Here is an 18,843-nt window from a genome sequence, read left to right as displayed (position 1 = left end):
AGCACCCACCCGTAGCACACGCTCCAGCAGGTATATCTCACTGGTCAGCCCCAAAGCCAATTCTTCCTTTGGCTGCCTTTCCTTCCATTTCTCTGCTGCCAATGACTGGAACGAACTGCAAAAATCACTGAAGCTGGAGACTCTTATCTCCCTCACTAACTTAAGCACCAGCTGTCAGAGCAGCTCACAGATCACTGCACCTGTACATAGCCCATCTGTAAATAGCCCATCTGTAAATAGCCCATTCAACTACCACATCCCCATACTGTATTTATTTATTTATCTTGCTCCTTTGCAGCCAGTATCTCTACTTGCACATTCAGCTTCTGCACATCTACCATTCCAGTGTTTAATTCCTATATTGTAATTACTTCGCCACCATTGCCTATTTCATGTGTAACTTCCATAGGCAAGAGAAAGTTGTTCTATGTGTCGAACTGCTTTGCTCTATCTTGGCCAGGTCGCAGTTGTAAATGAGAACTTGTTCTCAACTAGCCTACCTGGTTAAATAAAGGTTTAAAAAAATATATGTGGGGGAAACACTTAAAGAATGAAACACGTACATTTTAGTCAGTCATACATTCCCTGTATATAATTTACAGAAACATGCACTAACTGATGTGTACCACCGAGAGTACATGGCTGACATGACACCCCAGCTTATTAACTAATGCATGTGACACATTTTATGTAGTCTGTTTCATTCTCTGGTTAGTGCTGTTCTCATAGGACGCAATCTATCAGAGGGAGGATCCTCCTCTATTGCTCTCCTTCTGACAGAGCATCCTGCAGTAGTCTTATAAGACTTGTCTGATTGAGAATGAACTGAAAGTTCACCCATGACATCATCATCAACTCGCCCCTCCCCCTGAGCCGATGAATCTAGAATAAATGTATCACACATGAGTCGGTTCACTCAGAGAGTTCAAATAGGGTTCATCAGCAGTTCTCTGTGGTGTGTAACTGATTTCAGGTAACTAAATATATTTTAGAGTCAGTTTAATAAATAACTGTTTTGCTGTGGCTGTAAACTGTCAGGGGCAACATGAATTACAAGTAAAGATAGGGAGAACAACAGTGACACCACAAAGACATCCTGCTGAAAACCACATAGAGACAGAGAAACAGAGAGCAGGTGGAGGGTCCTGTGTGCACAAAGCCAGCAGGCCCACCTGACCAAAGCATAGATACGACCTTGTCTTGGGCTTACAGTAGACTGCAGAGTACCTGTTAACTTGTTCACTATGTGGGGGTGGGTGTGAATGACATGCTATTAACACAACTAAAAGAAGACAACACATTACAGAGGAGAGATGACGTAAATAAATAGGTTTTCTCCCATCCTTATTCAAATACTCTGGAACTCAATACAAAATTACACACAAACACATGAGTCATTGTCGTTGTCATATAGAGAGCTCTCTACTACCCATTTTTATTTTGAATGATTGTGTGGCTCCTCCTGGTAACTAAGCTACACTTTATAATAACTTAGTTGATGTTAGTAGCAATGATCCAGTGATGATGACTACCTAGCCTGATGGATGCAAGTAACTCTATGATGCTGAAATATAGGTGTGTTTTTCCCATGTACTAAAGGTGTATATTACATTTTTATAGACTGTTAACAGCAACACAATGTATTTGTTGGGCCTTTGTTGACAGATATTATGACTATACAGATGATCTATCACAGGAAAGTTCATTTTCAACGATTCTTAGTGAACAATTTGAACATTTTGACAATTCTAAAAGTTGCTGACAACTCTACTGTTCAGGCAGTTATGGGGACTTCCTTGTACACTGCTGCACCCTATTGAAAGATAATTGAAGTGCAGTACTTCAAGCTGCACATATGCATCTTCACATTTTGTATTGTTTGTGAAAACGTCTCAGTTACAATGTTTACATTGCAAAGCAAAGGTAACTGAACTAAATTAATTTCACCCCGTAGCACCCACTTCTGTCATCATTAAGTGCTTTGAGTGTCTAGTTAAGGATCAGATCACCCCTACCTTACCTGACACCCTAGACCCACAGCAATTTGCTTACCGCCCCAATAGATCCACAGACAATGCAATCACCATCGCACTGCATACTGCCCTATCCCATCTAGACAAGAGGAATGCCTTCGTCAGAATGCTGTTCATTGACTTATATCTCAGCCTTTAACACCATAGTACCCTTTAAGCTCATCATTAAGCTCGGGGCCCTGGGTCTGAACCCCGCCCTGTGCAATTGGGTCCTGGACTTCCTGACAGGCTGACCCCAGGTGGTGAAGGTAGGAAAAAAGACCTCCACCTCGCTGATCCTCAACACAGGTGCCTCACAAGGGTGCATGCTCAGCCCCCTGTACTCCCTGTTCACCTATGACTGCGTGGCCACACACACCTCCAACTCAATCAACTGAGAGCATCCTGTCGGGCTGTATCAGTGACTAGTATGGCAACTGCACCGCACACAACCACACGGTTCTCCTTAGGATGGTGCGGTCTTCCCAACCCATCACCGGGGGCACACTGCCTGCCCTCCAGGACACCTACAGCACCCGATGTCACAGGAAGGGCAAAAAGATCATCAAGGACATCAACCACCCGAGCCACGGCCTTTTCACCCCGCTATCTTCCAGACGGCGAGGTCAGTACAGGTGCATCAAAGCTGTGACCGAGAGACTGAAAAACAGCTTCTATCTCAAGGCCATCAGACTTTTAAATAGCCATCACTAGCCGGCTGCCACCCGGTTACTCAACGCTGCACCTTAGAGGCTGCTTCCCTATATACATAGACATGGAATCACTAGTCACTTAAATAATGTTTACATACTGCTTTACTCATCTCATATGTATTTACTGTATTCTATTCTTCTGTATTTTAGTCAATGCCACTCCGACATTGCTCATCCTAAAATTAATTAATTAATTATTTTACTTTTAGATTTGTGTATTGTTATGAATTGTTAGATACTACTGCACTGTTGGAGCTAGGAACACAAGCATATCGCTACACCCGCAATAACATATGCTAAATATGTGCATGTGACCAATACAATTTGATTTGATATGATTTGATATTTAGATTATCTTTTCAACAATATCAGCTCTCTTCAAAATATACTCAGGTAAGAAGTCTATTTCTAGTTCAGACTTTTCTTATGAAGAGAGTGAGTTGTGCTCTTAGTGACATGGATGTTTGTGGTTTTGATTCACTGAGGTGTGTGAAGACCGTGTGTGGTGAGGACTGATGGTCATTACTGGGGGTTAGAGATGAGTTAAACTGAGTGGAAAATCTAATTAGGGCCGGAGAGATGTGATGCAGGAAACAGCTTAAAAAAATAGTTTAAGACAACTAAAGTGTTAGCCAATAGAATGTATTCTATGCATGATACTATGTGCATTATGTAAACAGGATGCAATGTCCATGCAAACTTCAAAACCACATGCACCGAATACAACCTTACGGTAAAGCCCTCAGTTTAAAGAAAATTATTTAAAAAAAGAAATAAAAGTAACAAATAATTAAAGAGCAGCAGTAAAATAACAGTAGTGAGGCTATATACAGAGGGTACCGGTACAGAGTAAATGTGCAGGGGCACCGGTTAGTCAAGGTAATATGTACATGTAGGTAGAGTTATTAAAGTGAATATGCATAGATTTACTAGGCAAAGCAGTTAAAGAACAAATTCTTATTCACAATTAAGGTCTAGGAACAGTGGGTTAACTGCCTTGTTCAGGGGAGAACAACAGATTTTTACCTTGTCAGCTCGAGGATTTGATCTAGGAACTCTTCGGTAACAAGCCCAACACTAACCACTAGGCTACCTGCCGCCCCATAGATACAGTAACAACAGAGTAGCAGCAGCGTAAAAAAGGGGGAGGCAATACAAACAGTCTGGGTAGCCATTTGATTAGATGTTCAGGAGTCTTTTGGCTTGGGGGTATAAGCTGTTTAGAAGCATTTTGGACATAGACTTGGTGCTCCAGTAATGCTTGCCACACGCTAGCGAAGAGAACAGTCTATGTCTAGGGAGGCTGGAGACTTTGACCATTTTTAGGGCCTTCCTCTGACACCGCCTGGTATAGAGGTCCTGGATGGCAGGAAGCTTGGCCCCAGTGATGTACTGGGCTGTATGCACTACCCCATGTAGGGCCTTGCCATACCAGGCAGTGATGCAACCCATCAGGATGCTCTCGATGGTGCAGCTGTAGAACCTTTTGAGGATCTGAGGACCCATGCCAAATCTTTTCAGTCTCTTCAGGGGAAATAGGTTTGTCGTGCCCTCATCACGACTGTCTTGGTGTGCTTGGACCATGTTAGTTTGTTGGTGATGTGGATACCAAGGAACATGAAGCGCTCAACCTGCTCCACTACACCTCATCAATGAGAATGGGGGCGTGCTCGTTCCTCCTTTTCCTGTAGTCCACAATCATCCCCTTTCTCTTGATCACGTTGAGGGAGAGGTTTGTGTCCTTGCACCACACGGTCTGTTCTCTGACCTCCTCCCTGTAGGCTGTCTCATCATTGTCGGTGATCAGGCCTAGCACTGTTGTGTCATCAGCATACTTAATGATGCTGTTGGTGTCGTGCCTGGTCATGCAGTCATGATTGAACAGGGAGTACAGGAGGGGACTGAGCACACACCCCTGAGGGGCCCCTGTGTTGAGTATCAGCGTGGTGGATGTGTTGTTACCTACCTTTACCACCTGGGGGCGGCCCGTCAGGAAGTCCAGGATCCAGTTGCAGAGGGAGATTTTCAGTCCCATGGTTCTTAGCTTAGTGATGAGCTTTGAGGGCACTATGGTGTTGAACACTGAGATGTCATCAATGAATAGCATTCTCACATACTGTAGATGTTCCTTTTTGTCCAGATGTGAAAGGGCAGTGTGGAGTGCAATAGAGATTGCATAATCTGTGGATCTGTTGGGGCAGTATGCAAATTGGAGTGGGTCTAAGGTTTCTGGGATAATACTGTTGATGTGAGCCATAACCAGCCTTTCAAAGCACTTCATGGCTACAGACGTGAGCGCTATGGGACGGTAGTCATTTAGGCCGGTTACCTTAGTGTTCTTGGGCAGAGGGGCACCCGAATGTCGGAAGACCTGCTTTCCCTTCCCTGTGTTCCACGTCAGTTGAGAGTCCTAGGGTTGCCCTTCAGCCAACATCCCGGGGGTATACCAGGATCTTTGGGAGGTTTTTTTCCAAGACCCGTGCCACCTGTCTCCTTCCTTATCGCCCCTGGGACAGCGCTATGGACATGCTTGCAGGCTCTGTGTCTCCGCATCTACCCTCTGTTGGTGGCTGAAACCAAGACTATGTAGGAGTACATCCAGGAGGCTCTCGAGCAGGGTTTAATTCACACGTCCACCTCCCCTGCCTTGGCACTCTCCTTCTTCGTGACCAAGAAAGACGGAGGGTTGCGGGGCCCATTTTTTTTGTTGCCAAGTTGGACCTGCGGAGTGTCTACAATTTGATCTGCTTTCAGTACGATGTCTGGTCACTACGAGTACTTGTTGATGCCTTTTGGATTAGCCAATGCTCCGTCAGTGTTCCAGGCATTCGTCAATGAGGTTTTCTGGGACATGCTTGGACTCCAGGTGATCGTGTATATTGACGACATCCTTGCCTACACATCTACCTTGGAGAAGCACATCACTCATGAACAAGTAGTCCTGGAATGCCTCCTGGCCAACCACCTGTACGTCAGAGCGGAGAAGTGCCAATTCCATCAGGAGGATTTCTTCTTTTTGGGTTACCAGATCGGCCCATAAGGAGTCATGATGGATAAAAAGAAGATGGGATGCTGTCAGGTCATAGCCAGTCCCAACCACCATAAAGGGGTTACAATATTTTGGGGGATTTGCAACTTCTACAGCTGATTTTAATTGTTTTATTTTTTAATTTAACCTTTATTTAACTGGGCAAGTCAGTTAAGAACAAATTCTTATTTACAATGACAGCCTACCAAAAAGCAAAAGGCCTCCTGCGATTAAAAAGGGGCTGGGATTAAAAATGAAAAATAAATCAAAAATAAATATAGGACAAAACACACATCACGACAAGAGAGACAACACTACATAAAGAGAGACCTAAGACAACAATATAGCAATGCAGCAACACATGACAACACAGCATGGTAGCAACACAACATGACAACACGGTAGGATCACAACATGGTAGCAGCACAAACATGGTACAAACATTATTGGGCACAGACAACAACACAAAGGGCAAGAAGGTGGAGACAACAATACATCACACGAATCAGCCACAACTGTCAGTAAGAGTGTCCCTGATTGAGTCTTTGAATTAAGAGATTGAGATAAAACAGTCCAGTTTGAGTGTTTGTTGCAGCTCGTTCCAGTCGCTAGCTGCAGCGAACTGAAAAGACGAGCGACCCAGGTATGTGTGTGCTTTGGGTCCTTTAACAGAATGTGACTGGCAGAAAAGGGTGTTGTATGTGGAGGGTAAGGGCTGCAGTGGATATCTCAGATAGGGGGGAGTGAGCCCGAAGAGGGTTTTATAAATTAGCATCAACCAGTGGGTCTTTCGACGGATATACAGAGATTACCAGTTTACAGAGGAGTATAGAGTGCAGTGATGTGTCCTATAAGGAGCATTGGTGGCAAATCTGATGGCTGAATGGTAAAGAACATCTAGCGGTTCGAGAGCACCCTTACCTGCCGATCTATAAATTATGTCTCCGTAATCTAGCATGGGTAAAATGGTCATCTGAATCAGGGTTAGTTTGGCAGCAGGGGTGAAAAAGGAATGATTACTATAGAGGAAACCAAGTCTAGATTTAACTTTAGCCTGCCTGAGAGAAGAATAGTGTATCATCTAGCCATACTCCCAAGTACTTGTATGAGGTGACTACCTCAAGCTTTAAACCCTGAGAGGTAGTAATCACACCTTACCAAACCACATGACCTTTGTTTTGGAGGTGTTCCGAACAAGGTTAAGGACAGAGAAAGCTTGTTGAACACTAAGAAATCTTTGTTGTAGAGCATTTAGCACAATATCCAGAGAGGGTCCAGCTGAGTATAATACTGTATCATCTGCATATACATGGATGAGAGAGCTTCCTACTGCATGAGCTATGTTGTTGATGTAAATTGAGAAGAGTGTGGGGCCTAGGATCGAGCCTTGGAGTACTCCCTTGGTGACAGGCAGTGGCATGTTCGTTATCATTAAACTCACTAACTGCACCTGCTTCCTGACTCCCTGTGTCTATGTTACAGTAGGTCCCAATGTCCTCTTGCTTTGTTGCAGAAATATTGAGGTGAAACGTATTTTTGCCAGCCATCACAGTGAATCACCCATCATCAAATTTATTGTTGAATAGCACATCCCTCAGGTACTTAGAAGATTTAGCAATGTACTGAAGCACTGATGTTGTACCATACCATGTAGTTTATGTTCTCACTTGTCATGTGTCGTTCAATAGTCACATTGTCGCCCAGCTTTGCTTTCTGAGAAGACGTGGGATAGACAATAACTGGTGTTTGAGATGCTACTGAAAAAACAACTATATTTACTGCATTTAAAACATTTACCAAACGCCTATGGTAAACACTTTAATTGTATAGTAAACATGTATAACATTAGTCAATTAAGCTAGATGTTACTTCCATGCTTTCCAGAAAGATGAGGAGCTTATTAATCTTTTATTCTCCTTCAAGGGATGAGACTGACCTGTGTAAAATGCAGTCTCTCTACAGAAAATAATGGAAACTTGCATTTGCGATCATTGGTTCATCTCAGGTACCGTCTGTTTTTGATGGTCAAATTTGATTGGCTGAACACTCGATAGAACGCCCAGTAGGCCACGAATGGAACAAATACTGTCCTCTTATTTTGTTGTACAGCTTGATTCTGTGTTGCACAACTTAATCACATAGCAAATTTGAATATGTCGATGTTCAGGTTTATTTTTTTAACAATGTCACTACTGTTGATATGTCCTTTATTAGGTCTAACTGCAGCTCATACTGTCTGCAATACTATGTACTGCAGCTGGCCAACAAAGGGCTTGTCCACCCAAAGTAAAAGACACAACAGCAACAGTCAGTGGATCCTTTACTTAATGTTTTTCTTGCAATTGTGGTCCATGGGAGTGATACAGTAGTTGGGGTCTGGTTGGCCACATGTTATGACACTGTCATCCTCTAGGGCCTCTATGACTTCCACACAGTCACTTAGTAACACAGAGAAACAATTTATTTTCCAATGTATTGACGGATAAAATCCCTTGGGTTATATAATTAGGAGGCTCTTTCTTCTTGGCCCCGATGATGATGATACTTTACATCACACTTCAAACCACGGTTTGTGTTTAACTACGGACTTCAGATCTCCATGTCTAATTACCTAATAAATAGTTAATTTAGTTTTTTCACAGATGTCATTTGACTATATATAGAGAACTAGCTGCCTCATAAAAAGAGTGTTCTATTGTTGATAAAAAAGGACAACATGAAGAGCAAAAGAGTATGTGATACAACTGACTGACACCACTGAGACATCCTGCTGAAACCACACAGAGAGACAGAGAAAGAAAGACACAGAGAGAGAGAGAGAGACATAGAGGGTCCCGTGCAGAAGGCCAACAGGCCTTAAAGTGTAGATGGCCTCAGCCTTGGGTATTTTTCACAGCAGACCGCAGAAAACCTGTAAATATTTTGCTGTGTATGTGAAGGTTTGTGTGGCATGCAATCTGTAGGCCTAGGTCTTAAAGAGAAAACAAAGAAGAAAACCTCCTACACTTTCACTATGAGTAATTATGTTGAAAGAGGCCTACGTTATTTAATGTAACATGATGCAAGGGACTACCTGACTTCACATAAATGAGAAGACATTGACCTTTACATTGTGAGCACTGTGTGAAGAGACCATTGGTGCACTAAGGGGCATGAACAGTACTCTGGCCCTGAGAGGAAAAGTAGAGTACAGTGTGTTGCTGCAGGTCAGTCTTCCTGTGTTAAAGGTCTATGAAAGGTTAGTTTCCAATATTGGAAAGTCACTGTAACACCCTCCACTATGACCACAGAGGTGTGTGAACAGAATGCATGAGTTCAAATTATCAAAATATATTTGGTTTAACACTTGAAAATTATTTATTTATTTTTCTTGACAAATGCAAATCAAATGTAAAATAAGTTTGACAGAGAAGCAATGCATGAAATGATGCATACTTTGTATTACATTAACAAAATCGTTAACAACTGATTTCATAACCTTTTTCTGCATATCCATTCATAGAATTAGCTAATGAAGCTAGAGCTAGTTAAAGAGCTAACTAGTATGAAGGGGAAAGTATTTCATTCATCCAGTACTACTTTTCAATCCCTGATCTGTTTTACCTGTATTTGTGCTTGTCGCCACCCCCCTCCAGATGTCGCCCATCTTCCCCATTATCCCCTGTGTATTTATATCTGTGTTCTCTGTTTTTCTGTTGCCAGTTCGTTTTGTTCATGAAACCTACCAGCATTTGTTCCCCTGCTCCTGTCTATTTATTGCTCCTGTTACCTAGTCCTTCCCGGTTTTGACCTTTCTGCCTGCCCTGACCCTGACCCTGAGCCTGCCTGCCATTCTATACCTTGCCCTACCTCACTGGATTATTGACCCCTGCCTGCCCTGACCCTGAGAATGTATTGACCCCTGCCGTTCTGTACCTGTTGCACCTTCTCTGGATTACTGACCCTTGTCTGCCTTTGACCTGTCGTTTGCCTGCCCCTTTATTAGAAATAAACCTTTGTTTCATCGACACTGTCTACATCTGGGTCATGCCTGAAACGTGATACTACTGTCTAATTCCAGAGTACATGACCACTGTCTCTTCCTCCATGTTTCCTCTCTGTCTTCTAGACCTGTTCTTCTTGTTGCTCAGAGGCAGAGCTGCGTAATGGAGACTGTCTGCATCTTGGCTCTGTGAAGAACAAAATTGTTTTGTTGATATTAAGTGTATTACATTTTGCACAATTTGGTAAAGCAAGCCAAGTCTAATAATGTGTATTTGTATAAGACATGCAACCAAAAAAATGATTTCCTCTTACCCCTGCATCTGACTGGGAAATTGTAGGACCTCTTGTCTGAGAGACCATTTCTGAGAAAAAAGACACAAAACCTATAGATACTGCCACGTCTTCCAGTTGATCTACATCTAGAGATGGTGACATCAACGAAAAGCAACTTTTAATCACTTACCACTGCACTGCAGACATGTTGTCTTCTTCATCTTGTAAATGATGCAGGCAAGGAGAATGATCAAGATAAACGCAAAGGCCAATGCTACACCAAGGCAGTATACAAAGAGAAGAGGGTCTACACTCCCGCCTGCTGAAATTTTAGAAAAAATAGAAGAAACTCAGAATAGCAAGCGTATGTATAGGAGATATGAACAACAATGAAAGCTGTTTAACCTACCCTCAATATCCAGCTTGGTACCGTTCCCAAACAGTATCTCCCCACATGAGGCCACAGCACAATAGTAAGTCCCAGAATCCGAGAGGCTGAGGTTCCTCTTGGGGAGGTTGTAGACACAGCTCTGTGCAGGAGACACAGATTCAAGGCTCTTTACACACTGATCACTCCTTTCTCCATGGGTGTACATGATTCCTGGATGGGATTCTCCTGAGCCATGTCTGAACCAATAGACACTGTGTTCTCCTGCACAGGTCTCAGTGTGGATTGTACAGTTCAGAGTCACAGAGTTTCCTGGCTGGACTGACTCAGACACAGGCTGCTGAAGTATAATCATATTTCTGGAACCTGAATCTGACAAGAAGGCCAATAAACCAATTTCATCTCTCTGGAACATCTCTGTAGCAAGTGTTGTAAATTAAAAAGTATTAAATCTAGATTTAGTTTAATTAAGAGAATACATAATATTTACACTATATATCTGTAAATTCAGATTTACAAAACAATGTATCGTAATGATAACTTTATCCTTACCTTTTATGATGAGAATGAATCCTTGTCCAAACTCCACCTTGTATCCATAATCACTTCCACAGTAGTATGTCCCTGAATCAGAGAGTTCCACATCTGCTATCATTAGGTGATTTTTTCCTTGGCCACCTTCCACTGAGAAGCGAGGGTTATTCTTAAACTCATGGTAAAATGTTGCATTCCTGCCATACTTATAGATGGTTGAGATGAGCTGAGGAACATTTCCAAAAGTTTGCTTGTACCAGGAGAACATTATTCCCTCATCGCCTGCATTGAAGCAACGTAAAACCACCATGTCTCCAACGTTGGCTGACATGAGACCAATCTTCTGACTGATGGATGAGGATTCAGTCCCAGCTACTCCATGAACTAGAGAACATAAAAATATATTAGCTGTTACATACCTTAAATACAACTTTGGATTGTCATAGTGTCCGTAGAACAATAATGGGATACCTTGTGTCTTCAAATCAAGTTTGGACATCACATTAGCAGAGAAATATAAAATATTGACTCACCCATCTCTACAAGAAGTGGAAATATCAGACACAGTGCGATCATCTTTAAAGTTGTCAGCTCTTCACAACTTGGGTCTTGAGTGGAAAGAGTCCACCCATGTAGACAACACTTCAACAATGGAGTTACAGGTGATTGGTCGAACTGGACCGCATCATATTTGTTGACGCCTCATTCAGGCAACATTGTTGTCTTTACATGTATCTTGTACAGTTCAGAGTCACAGAATTGTCCAAAAGGTAGAATCTCAAAGTTTTGTACAATTTGAGCACACATTTTTAAAGTATGGTTTCCCTTATTCTTTATCACTGCATCTGCTGTTGTCTAAGAGACTCAAATGTGTGACCTTTTTGGAGCATGCCTCTATGACACTGTCATCCACTAGGGCTTCTATTACCACACAGTCAATTCACTTCACCTCACCAAAAACATCTACGAAAAACACATAACAAACATAGCAAATACCATACAGTATTCTTTTAGTGATCTCTCATTCAGGATGTACACTCAGTAGAATAGATGGATATTATGCCCTCCCATGATATTGTTATTGAGTAAGTCCGTGGTTCTAGTGGCCTAACATCACACTTAAAATCAGGGATTGTGTTTGATTGAGAATACTGTACTGATCACTACATCAAATTACATAATACATAGCTCACAGTTGACTTGGTATAGATAAACTGCCTCGTCAAAATAGTTGGTTTATTGTTGCAAAAATGGTCAATTTGAATTGGAAGTAGTATGACCTACAGTATGAGAGAACTAAGAGTTCTGAGAAATCTGTCTGAAAGCCACAGAAATAGAGAAACAGAGGGAGAGAGAGAGTGAGAGAGAGAGACATAGAGAGACACTTAGTGAGAAAGAGAGAGGGAGAGAGTGAAAGGAGCAGAGAGACAAAGGTATTGTGTGCCTGAGGCCAGCAGGCCCTAACATATAGCATAGAGACATCCTCATCTTGTGTTCATCACAGACCACAGAGTAACTGTAAATCAGTTGCTTGGTGTGTGACGGTGTATAAGTGGCATGAGAGGGGAAAACAATTTTCATCACGACAACATCAAGATGCCTGAGTATGGCCCAAAGAAATACATTCAACTTCCTTTGTCTTGGTTATTGTTGAAAGCTTTATTCATCTTATCACAAGCAAGTCGATATGAAATGGCAGAGAAGCAACGCATTTCTTGTATTAGTTTCTACAGTTAAAATAACAAAGCTAATACAGTTAATTAAGAGCTCATGAATTTTAATTGACGTCTGTTTTATTGTTCTACTGTCTGATCCCAGAGTAGACCGTCTCTTCCTTCATGTTGCTTCTCTGTCTTCTAGACCTGCTCTTCTTGTTGCTCAAATTTAGAGCTACATATTGGAGACTGTCTGCATCGTGGGCCTGTGAATAACAATGATAAAATGGAGGATAATATTACTAACTATATGTTATTATTAATTTTAACTGAAACAATTTTTAAGCAATTCTACTTACCCGAGTATCCAAAGACGAGACTGGCTGGACCTCTTGTTTGAGAGCTACAACCCCTCACTACTGATACAACCTTAAATGGTGATATCAAAGAAGAGCAACTTCAAAGAATAAGTCACTTACCTCTGCACTGCAGACATGCTCTCTCTTGTTCATATTGTAAATGAAACAAGTCAGGAAAATGATCAGGATTAGAGAGAGAGCCAATGCTACTCCTATGCAGTACACCAACAGTGGAGAGTGCTCCATTGTCTGTGAAGATAAATAAGGGGATATAAGTATAGTAACTATATAGATGATTGCATGTTTTCTTATGTGATTTAAATAAGTAGTACTGTGTACAGTTTTACACAGTTGATTATTCAATAGATATAAACACAACTGTAAGATGTATTACCTATCCTTGATCTCCAGCTTGTTCCAGTTCCAGACAGCATCTCCCCATGAGGCCACAGCACAGTAGTAAGTCCCAGCATCAGAGAGGCTGAGGTTCCTCTTGGGGAGGTTGTAAACACAGCTCTGTGTAGGAGACCCAGCCTCAGGGCTCCTCTCACACTGATCACACTGATGGGTGTAGTTGATTACTGGTTGGGATTCTCTTGAGCCATTTCTGACCCAATAATCTCTGACAAGAGAATGAGTAAGATAATTTCCCTATTTTCCTGCTAGATTAATTAATTTAGCATTTTATGAACACTCGCATGTGCCAAAATGAAAGAAGCAATTTAAGTTTCCTTTGACAGCTAAAAGAGTTCCTTCTCCAAATGCTTGGTCAGTCACGAATAAAGCACACTACAATAGTATGTAGCTGAGTCCCCTGACTCTGTCTTGGAGATGGTCAGGTTACAGCTGTCAACTCCTCTCTTCACACTCAGATGTTTAGTTTCCAGGGAAGATAAAGTTGTTGTATAAAAACTATCTTGATTGGTTTGAAGTGATGATGCCATGAGTAAAGGCATATGTCCAACAGCCTGGTTGAACCAATCAACATAGGTCATCAACCTAGATGGACAAAAGCAAGGGAGAGTCACACTACCTCCCAGATGAGTTACTATCATCACATATGGTTGTCCATAGTAAATGCACAAACTGTAAAATACAAAAAAAAGAAAATGGATCAGAGATATAGATTCAAAAACATATATACCCATCACAGGCAGTTGAAGTTGACACAATGCAAAGTTGTTGTGCTTCCAACTTTGACAAATACTATAGACAAAGGGCTGACTGGGACTGTGTCACAGATATAAACTTGATCTAGACACAAAAAAAACATTACTTATTCAAATATATTAGCCATTATACAAAATACAACCATTCCAGTGTTGGATATAGATACCTCAAAGTGTCTGTGAATAATACAAAAATACCTCTTGTATTTTTTAGGAAGCACATTAACAGAAATATTAAGGTTTAACTCACCCATTTGTATGAGAAATAGAAATATCATACACAGTGACATCATCTTTGAAGAGATTATTGTGTGTGGAAAGGGTCTACCCATTTGAATAACACTTCAACAATGGAGTAAAAGGTGATTTGATCTACTGGTAGGCATAGGGTGTTTCTCAATATGCATACTCCGTGCTCCACACTCTCATGCTCCAAGTGGATTCTCCTAGGACGTTCTCTTGAGTATGTTCTTGTGAGGACGAGAGTGGGGAGAATGCATAAAACATTATATTTGAGAAGCAATCGCACTCCACCTACTGTATTACCACACGCTGCACCTACCCATTCACTGCACCTTCTTCCAGCCAAGATAACGGCAACAATAGACGAAACAAGACCAACACAAAGCAAATGTTTTCCTTAATGATTATAAGCTACATGTGTGAATCTTAATAATCTATCTTGCCAGATAGTTAAACAGGCAAAAATCACCTAAAATTAATATTATACAAGGTAGATGTACATTTTTCATGGGTAGCTAACAATTCTTTGTGGCTAGCTAGCTATCCAGTTAGCCCTATTGATTTACTATGGACTTGGGACTTACCCATTCACTAAACCATCTTCCAGCCAGGACAATGGCAGTAGAGAGGAAACAAGATATACACAAAGCAAACATTTTACTTTATAACTATCAGTTACTGTACCTATTTGTAAATCGTAATAATGTAGCTAACCAGATATTTTAACAGGCAAAAATGACCTCAAACTAGTATTATGCAAGATAGATGTCAATTACAGTTGAAGTCGGGAGTTTACATACACTTAGGTAGTAGTCATTAAAACTCTTTCTTCAGCCACTCCACAAATTTCTTGTTAACAAACTGTAGTTTTGGCAAGTCGGTTAGGACATCTACATTGTGCATGACACAAGTCATTTTGACAACAATTGTTTACAGACAGATTATTACACTTATAATTTACTGTATCACAATTCCAGTGGGTCAGACGTTTACATACACTAAGTTGGCTGTGCCTTTAAACAGCTTGGAAAATTCCAGAAAATTCTGTCATGGCTTTAGAAGCTTCTGATAGGCTAATTGAAGTCATTTTAGTCAATTGGAGGTGTACCTGTGGACGTATTTCAAGGTCACCTTCAAACTCAGTGCCTCTTTGCTTGACATCATGGGAAAATCAAAAAGATATCAGCCAGGACCTCAGAAAAAAATTGTAGACCTCCACAAGTCTGGTTCATCCTTGGGAGCAATTTTCAAATGCCGAAGGTACCAGGCTCATCTATACAAACAATAGTACGCAAGTATAAACACCATGGGACCATGCAGCCGTCATACCGCTCAGGAAGGAGACACATTCTGTCTCCTAGAGATGAACATACTTTGGTGTGTTGAAGCAACATCTCAAAACATCAGTCAGGAAGTTAAATCTTGGTTACAATTGGGTCTTCCAAATGGACAATGTCCCTAACCATGCTTCCAAAATTGTGGCAAAATGGCTTAAGGACAACAAAGTTAAGGTATTGGAGGGGCCATCACAAAGCCCTGACCTCAATCCCATAGAAAATGTGAGGGCAGACCTGAAAAAGCAATGTGCGAGCAAGGAGGCCTACAAACCTGATTCAGTTCCACAAGCTCTGTCATGAGGAGTTCCACAAGCCTCCCACTTATTGCGGGAAGCTTGTGGAAGGCTACCCGAAATGTTTGACCCAAGTTAAAAAATTTAAAGGCAATACTACCAAATTCTAATTGAGTGTAAAATAAACTTCTGACCCACTGGGAATGTGATGAAAAAAATAAAAAATGAAACGAATCACTCTCTCTACTAATATTCTGACATTTCACATTCTTAAAATAAAGTGGTGATCCTAACTGACTTAAAACAGTGAATTTTTACAAGGATTATATGTCAGAAATTGTGAAAAACTGTTTAAATGTGTTTGTCTAAGCTGTATGTAAACCTCAGACTTCAACTCTATATCTGTGTAGCTAGCTAACAGCTCCTCTTGGCTATCTGGCTAGCTAACAGTAGTAGCTAGTCAGTTCACCATATTGATGTATTATTGGCTTGAAATCTACAATACGTAGGCAGGTAAACGTGCCAAAACTAACACAGCAGGTATTTATTTACATAAAATATTGTACTGAGAAAAGATATGTGATATAAGATGTGAATAGGCAAAATTTATTTCCAAAGTCGTAAAATTCTTCAGAATATGTACAAGCAGAGTACGCATTCGTCAGCCGAAACAGTTTGGAATAGTTTGTGCATATATTATGTAGACATTTTGTGATGTTTTTGATAATTTTGTTCTTCGACAAGGGTTTTTCGGTTGTTCGTGCACACAAAATAAATTTCTTGAAGCAAACCGAAGTCGGTAGCCAAGTCGGTAGCTAAAGCCGGTAGCCGAAGTCTTCGCCCTTTGTGATTGGTCAACTGTAGGGATTCTTCAATAAAGTGTTTGTTGAAATCCTGCACCGAAATCCTGCACTGAACATAGCTAAATGTAAAATTGCACGACTAAGATCTACTTGGCTAAAACTTTCAAATGAATGAGTTATCATGAGGGAGTGTATACTAGCTTCAGCATCTCAAAATGGAGAAACAGTACTATTGCTGGTTTTTCTAGTTTTTCAAGCTAATGTCTTTTACGGGATATATAAGATATTGTGTTATTCTACATGGCATGCAGTATATCAGTGGAGCTGTGTTTCTAATTGTCATGGAGCTCAACGAAGAATAAAAAAAAACTGACTGAGGCCACAGCACAGTAGTAAGTCCCAGCATCAGAGAGGCTGAGGCTCCTCTTGGGGAGGTTGTAGACACAGCTCTGTGTAGGACACCCAGCCTCAGGGCTCTTCTTCTCACACTGATCACTCCTGTCTCCATGGGTGTAAATGATTCCTGGATGGGATTCTCCTGAGCCATGTCTGAACCAATATACACTGTGTTCTCCTGCACAGGTCTCAGTTTGTATTGTACAGTTCAGAGTCACAGAATCTCCTGGCTGGACTGACTCAGACACAGGCTGCTGTAAAACTGTCTTGCTGTTGGACTCTTAATCTGAAAAGAAGCATCATGTTAATAACACTTTTGATTATCTAGAAACACAAATTCACCTCTGGACCTTAAAGTCAGTTCCATAGCTTTTTCATCATTTCCTCTGATCAGTGACTGATTCAGACCTGGGACACCAGGTGCGTGCAATAAATGATCAAGGAGAACAGGAAACCATCCGGCTCCGGATCTCGTAGGGTAAGAGAACACTCAACAGAAAATATTCACCCACAAATCAAGGGTGAAAACAGGCTGCCTAAGTATGGTTCTCAATCAGGGACAACGATTGACAGCTGCCTCTGATTGAGAACCATACCAGGCCAAACACAGAAATACCAACTCATAGAAAAACAAACATAGACAACCCACCCAACTCACGCCCTGACCATACTAAAACAAAGACAAAACAAAAGAACTAAGGTCAGAACGTGACAGGTGGTCTATTCCTTTGCCACTTTGCACTGAGAAGCGAGGGTTATCCTTAAACTCATGGTAAAACGTTGCATCACTGTTATACTTATAAAAGGTTGCTAAGAATTGTGTAAATTCTCACAATGTTTGCTTGCACCCCAATAATTGAATTGTTGTTTTCGTCTTTGAACCAATGCAAAGTTAATGTAACTCCAACGTTGGCTGACACAAGGTGTATCGGTGAGGATTGTGCCGCAGTTAGAACATAATCTAGAATACACATTTAAATATTGCTTATACAAATTTAATAGCAGTTACAGTGCATTCGGAAAGTTTCAGACCGCTTGACTTTTGATGTTTGTGCATTGTATTTGGGCAGAGGTAACGAACAAAGGCTGAGTGCAATAATTATTACATAGGGAACAAGAGGCATGTGTCTGGGGTGGGTGCTGATAGATCGTAATTTATTTTCTATTACATTGTCTTATATATTTGCTGTTTCATATCATTATATTCTCTTTTTGTGAATATACAGTTTTATATTCTTAGAGATTGAAAGTAGTGTTAGGTTTAAGCTCTTTGTGTATGAAAAGTGTAATTATCAATTAGACTGCAGTAAACTTGGGGCGGCAGGGAGCATAGTGAACTCGTAACTGAAAGGTTGCAAGGACAGATCCCCGAGCTGACAAGGTAAAAATCTGTCATTCTGCCCCTGAACAAGCCCCCAGCCTGTTCCTAGGCTGTCATTGAAAATAAGAATTTGTTCTTAACTGAGTTGTCCAGTTAATTATAAGTTAAATAAATGAAAAGACTGTAGGAACGTGTACTCCCAATAACTCAAGGCCTTTCCTGACTGAATCACAGCCCTTCAACCTGCACATATGCATATTCACATTTTGCATTGTTTGTGAAATATTCTTAATGACAATGTGTATGTTGTCATATTTGGATTATATTTTCAACAATATCAACAATAACAATATCATCTCTTTTCAAAATTTACTCAGCTATGACGTTTATTTTTA

At 41.0% G+C, this 18,843-nt stretch overlaps 2 protein-coding genes across 2 annotated transcripts in view; one reads left to right on the top strand and one right to left on the bottom strand.

The window, feature by feature from the left end:
- Window positions 1-18,843, top strand: part of LOC139417506 (immunoglobulin lambda-1 light chain-like) — a 179,923-nt gene that overhangs the window by 138,747 nt on the left and 22,333 nt on the right. The window lies entirely within an intron of this gene.
- LOC139417152 (uncharacterized) lies at window positions 9,797-11,517 on the bottom strand. Its single transcript, XM_071166395.1, has 6 exons — window positions 11,466-11,517; window positions 10,951-11,316; window positions 10,420-10,770; window positions 10,201-10,329; window positions 10,050-10,099; window positions 9,797-9,922 (listed from the first exon to the last, which is right to left on the bottom strand). The coding sequence occupies exons 1-6, from the start codon at window positions 11,506-11,508 to the stop codon at window positions 9,797-9,799; spliced, it is 1,065 nt and encodes a 354-aa protein (XP_071022496.1). The 5' UTR covers window positions 11,509-11,517.

Source organism: Oncorhynchus clarkii, chromosome 9, assembly GCF_045791955.1.
Source record: "Oncorhynchus clarkii lewisi isolate Uvic-CL-2024 chromosome 9, UVic_Ocla_1.0, whole genome shotgun sequence".
Classification (NCBI taxonomy): Eukaryota; Metazoa; Chordata; class Actinopteri; order Salmoniformes; family Salmonidae; genus Oncorhynchus; species Oncorhynchus clarkii.
This window is presented reverse-complemented; position numbering and strand designations above follow the sequence as displayed.

Bases quoted from the DNA above. Each gene is read 5' to 3' on its own strand.
- LOC139417152 (XM_071166395.1), bottom strand. From the start codon at position 11,508: ATGATCGCACTGTGTCTGATATTTCCACTTCTTGTAGAGATGG. The intron at 10,771-10,950 runs GTAAGGATAAAG...CCTTCTTGTCAG, and splicing joins ATTCATTCTCATCATAAAAG to ATTCAGGTTCCAGAAATATG. The intron at 10,100-10,200 runs GTAAGTGATTAA...CTTTTTTCTCAG, and splicing joins AACATGTCTGCAGTGCAGTG to AAATGGTCTCTCAGACAAGA.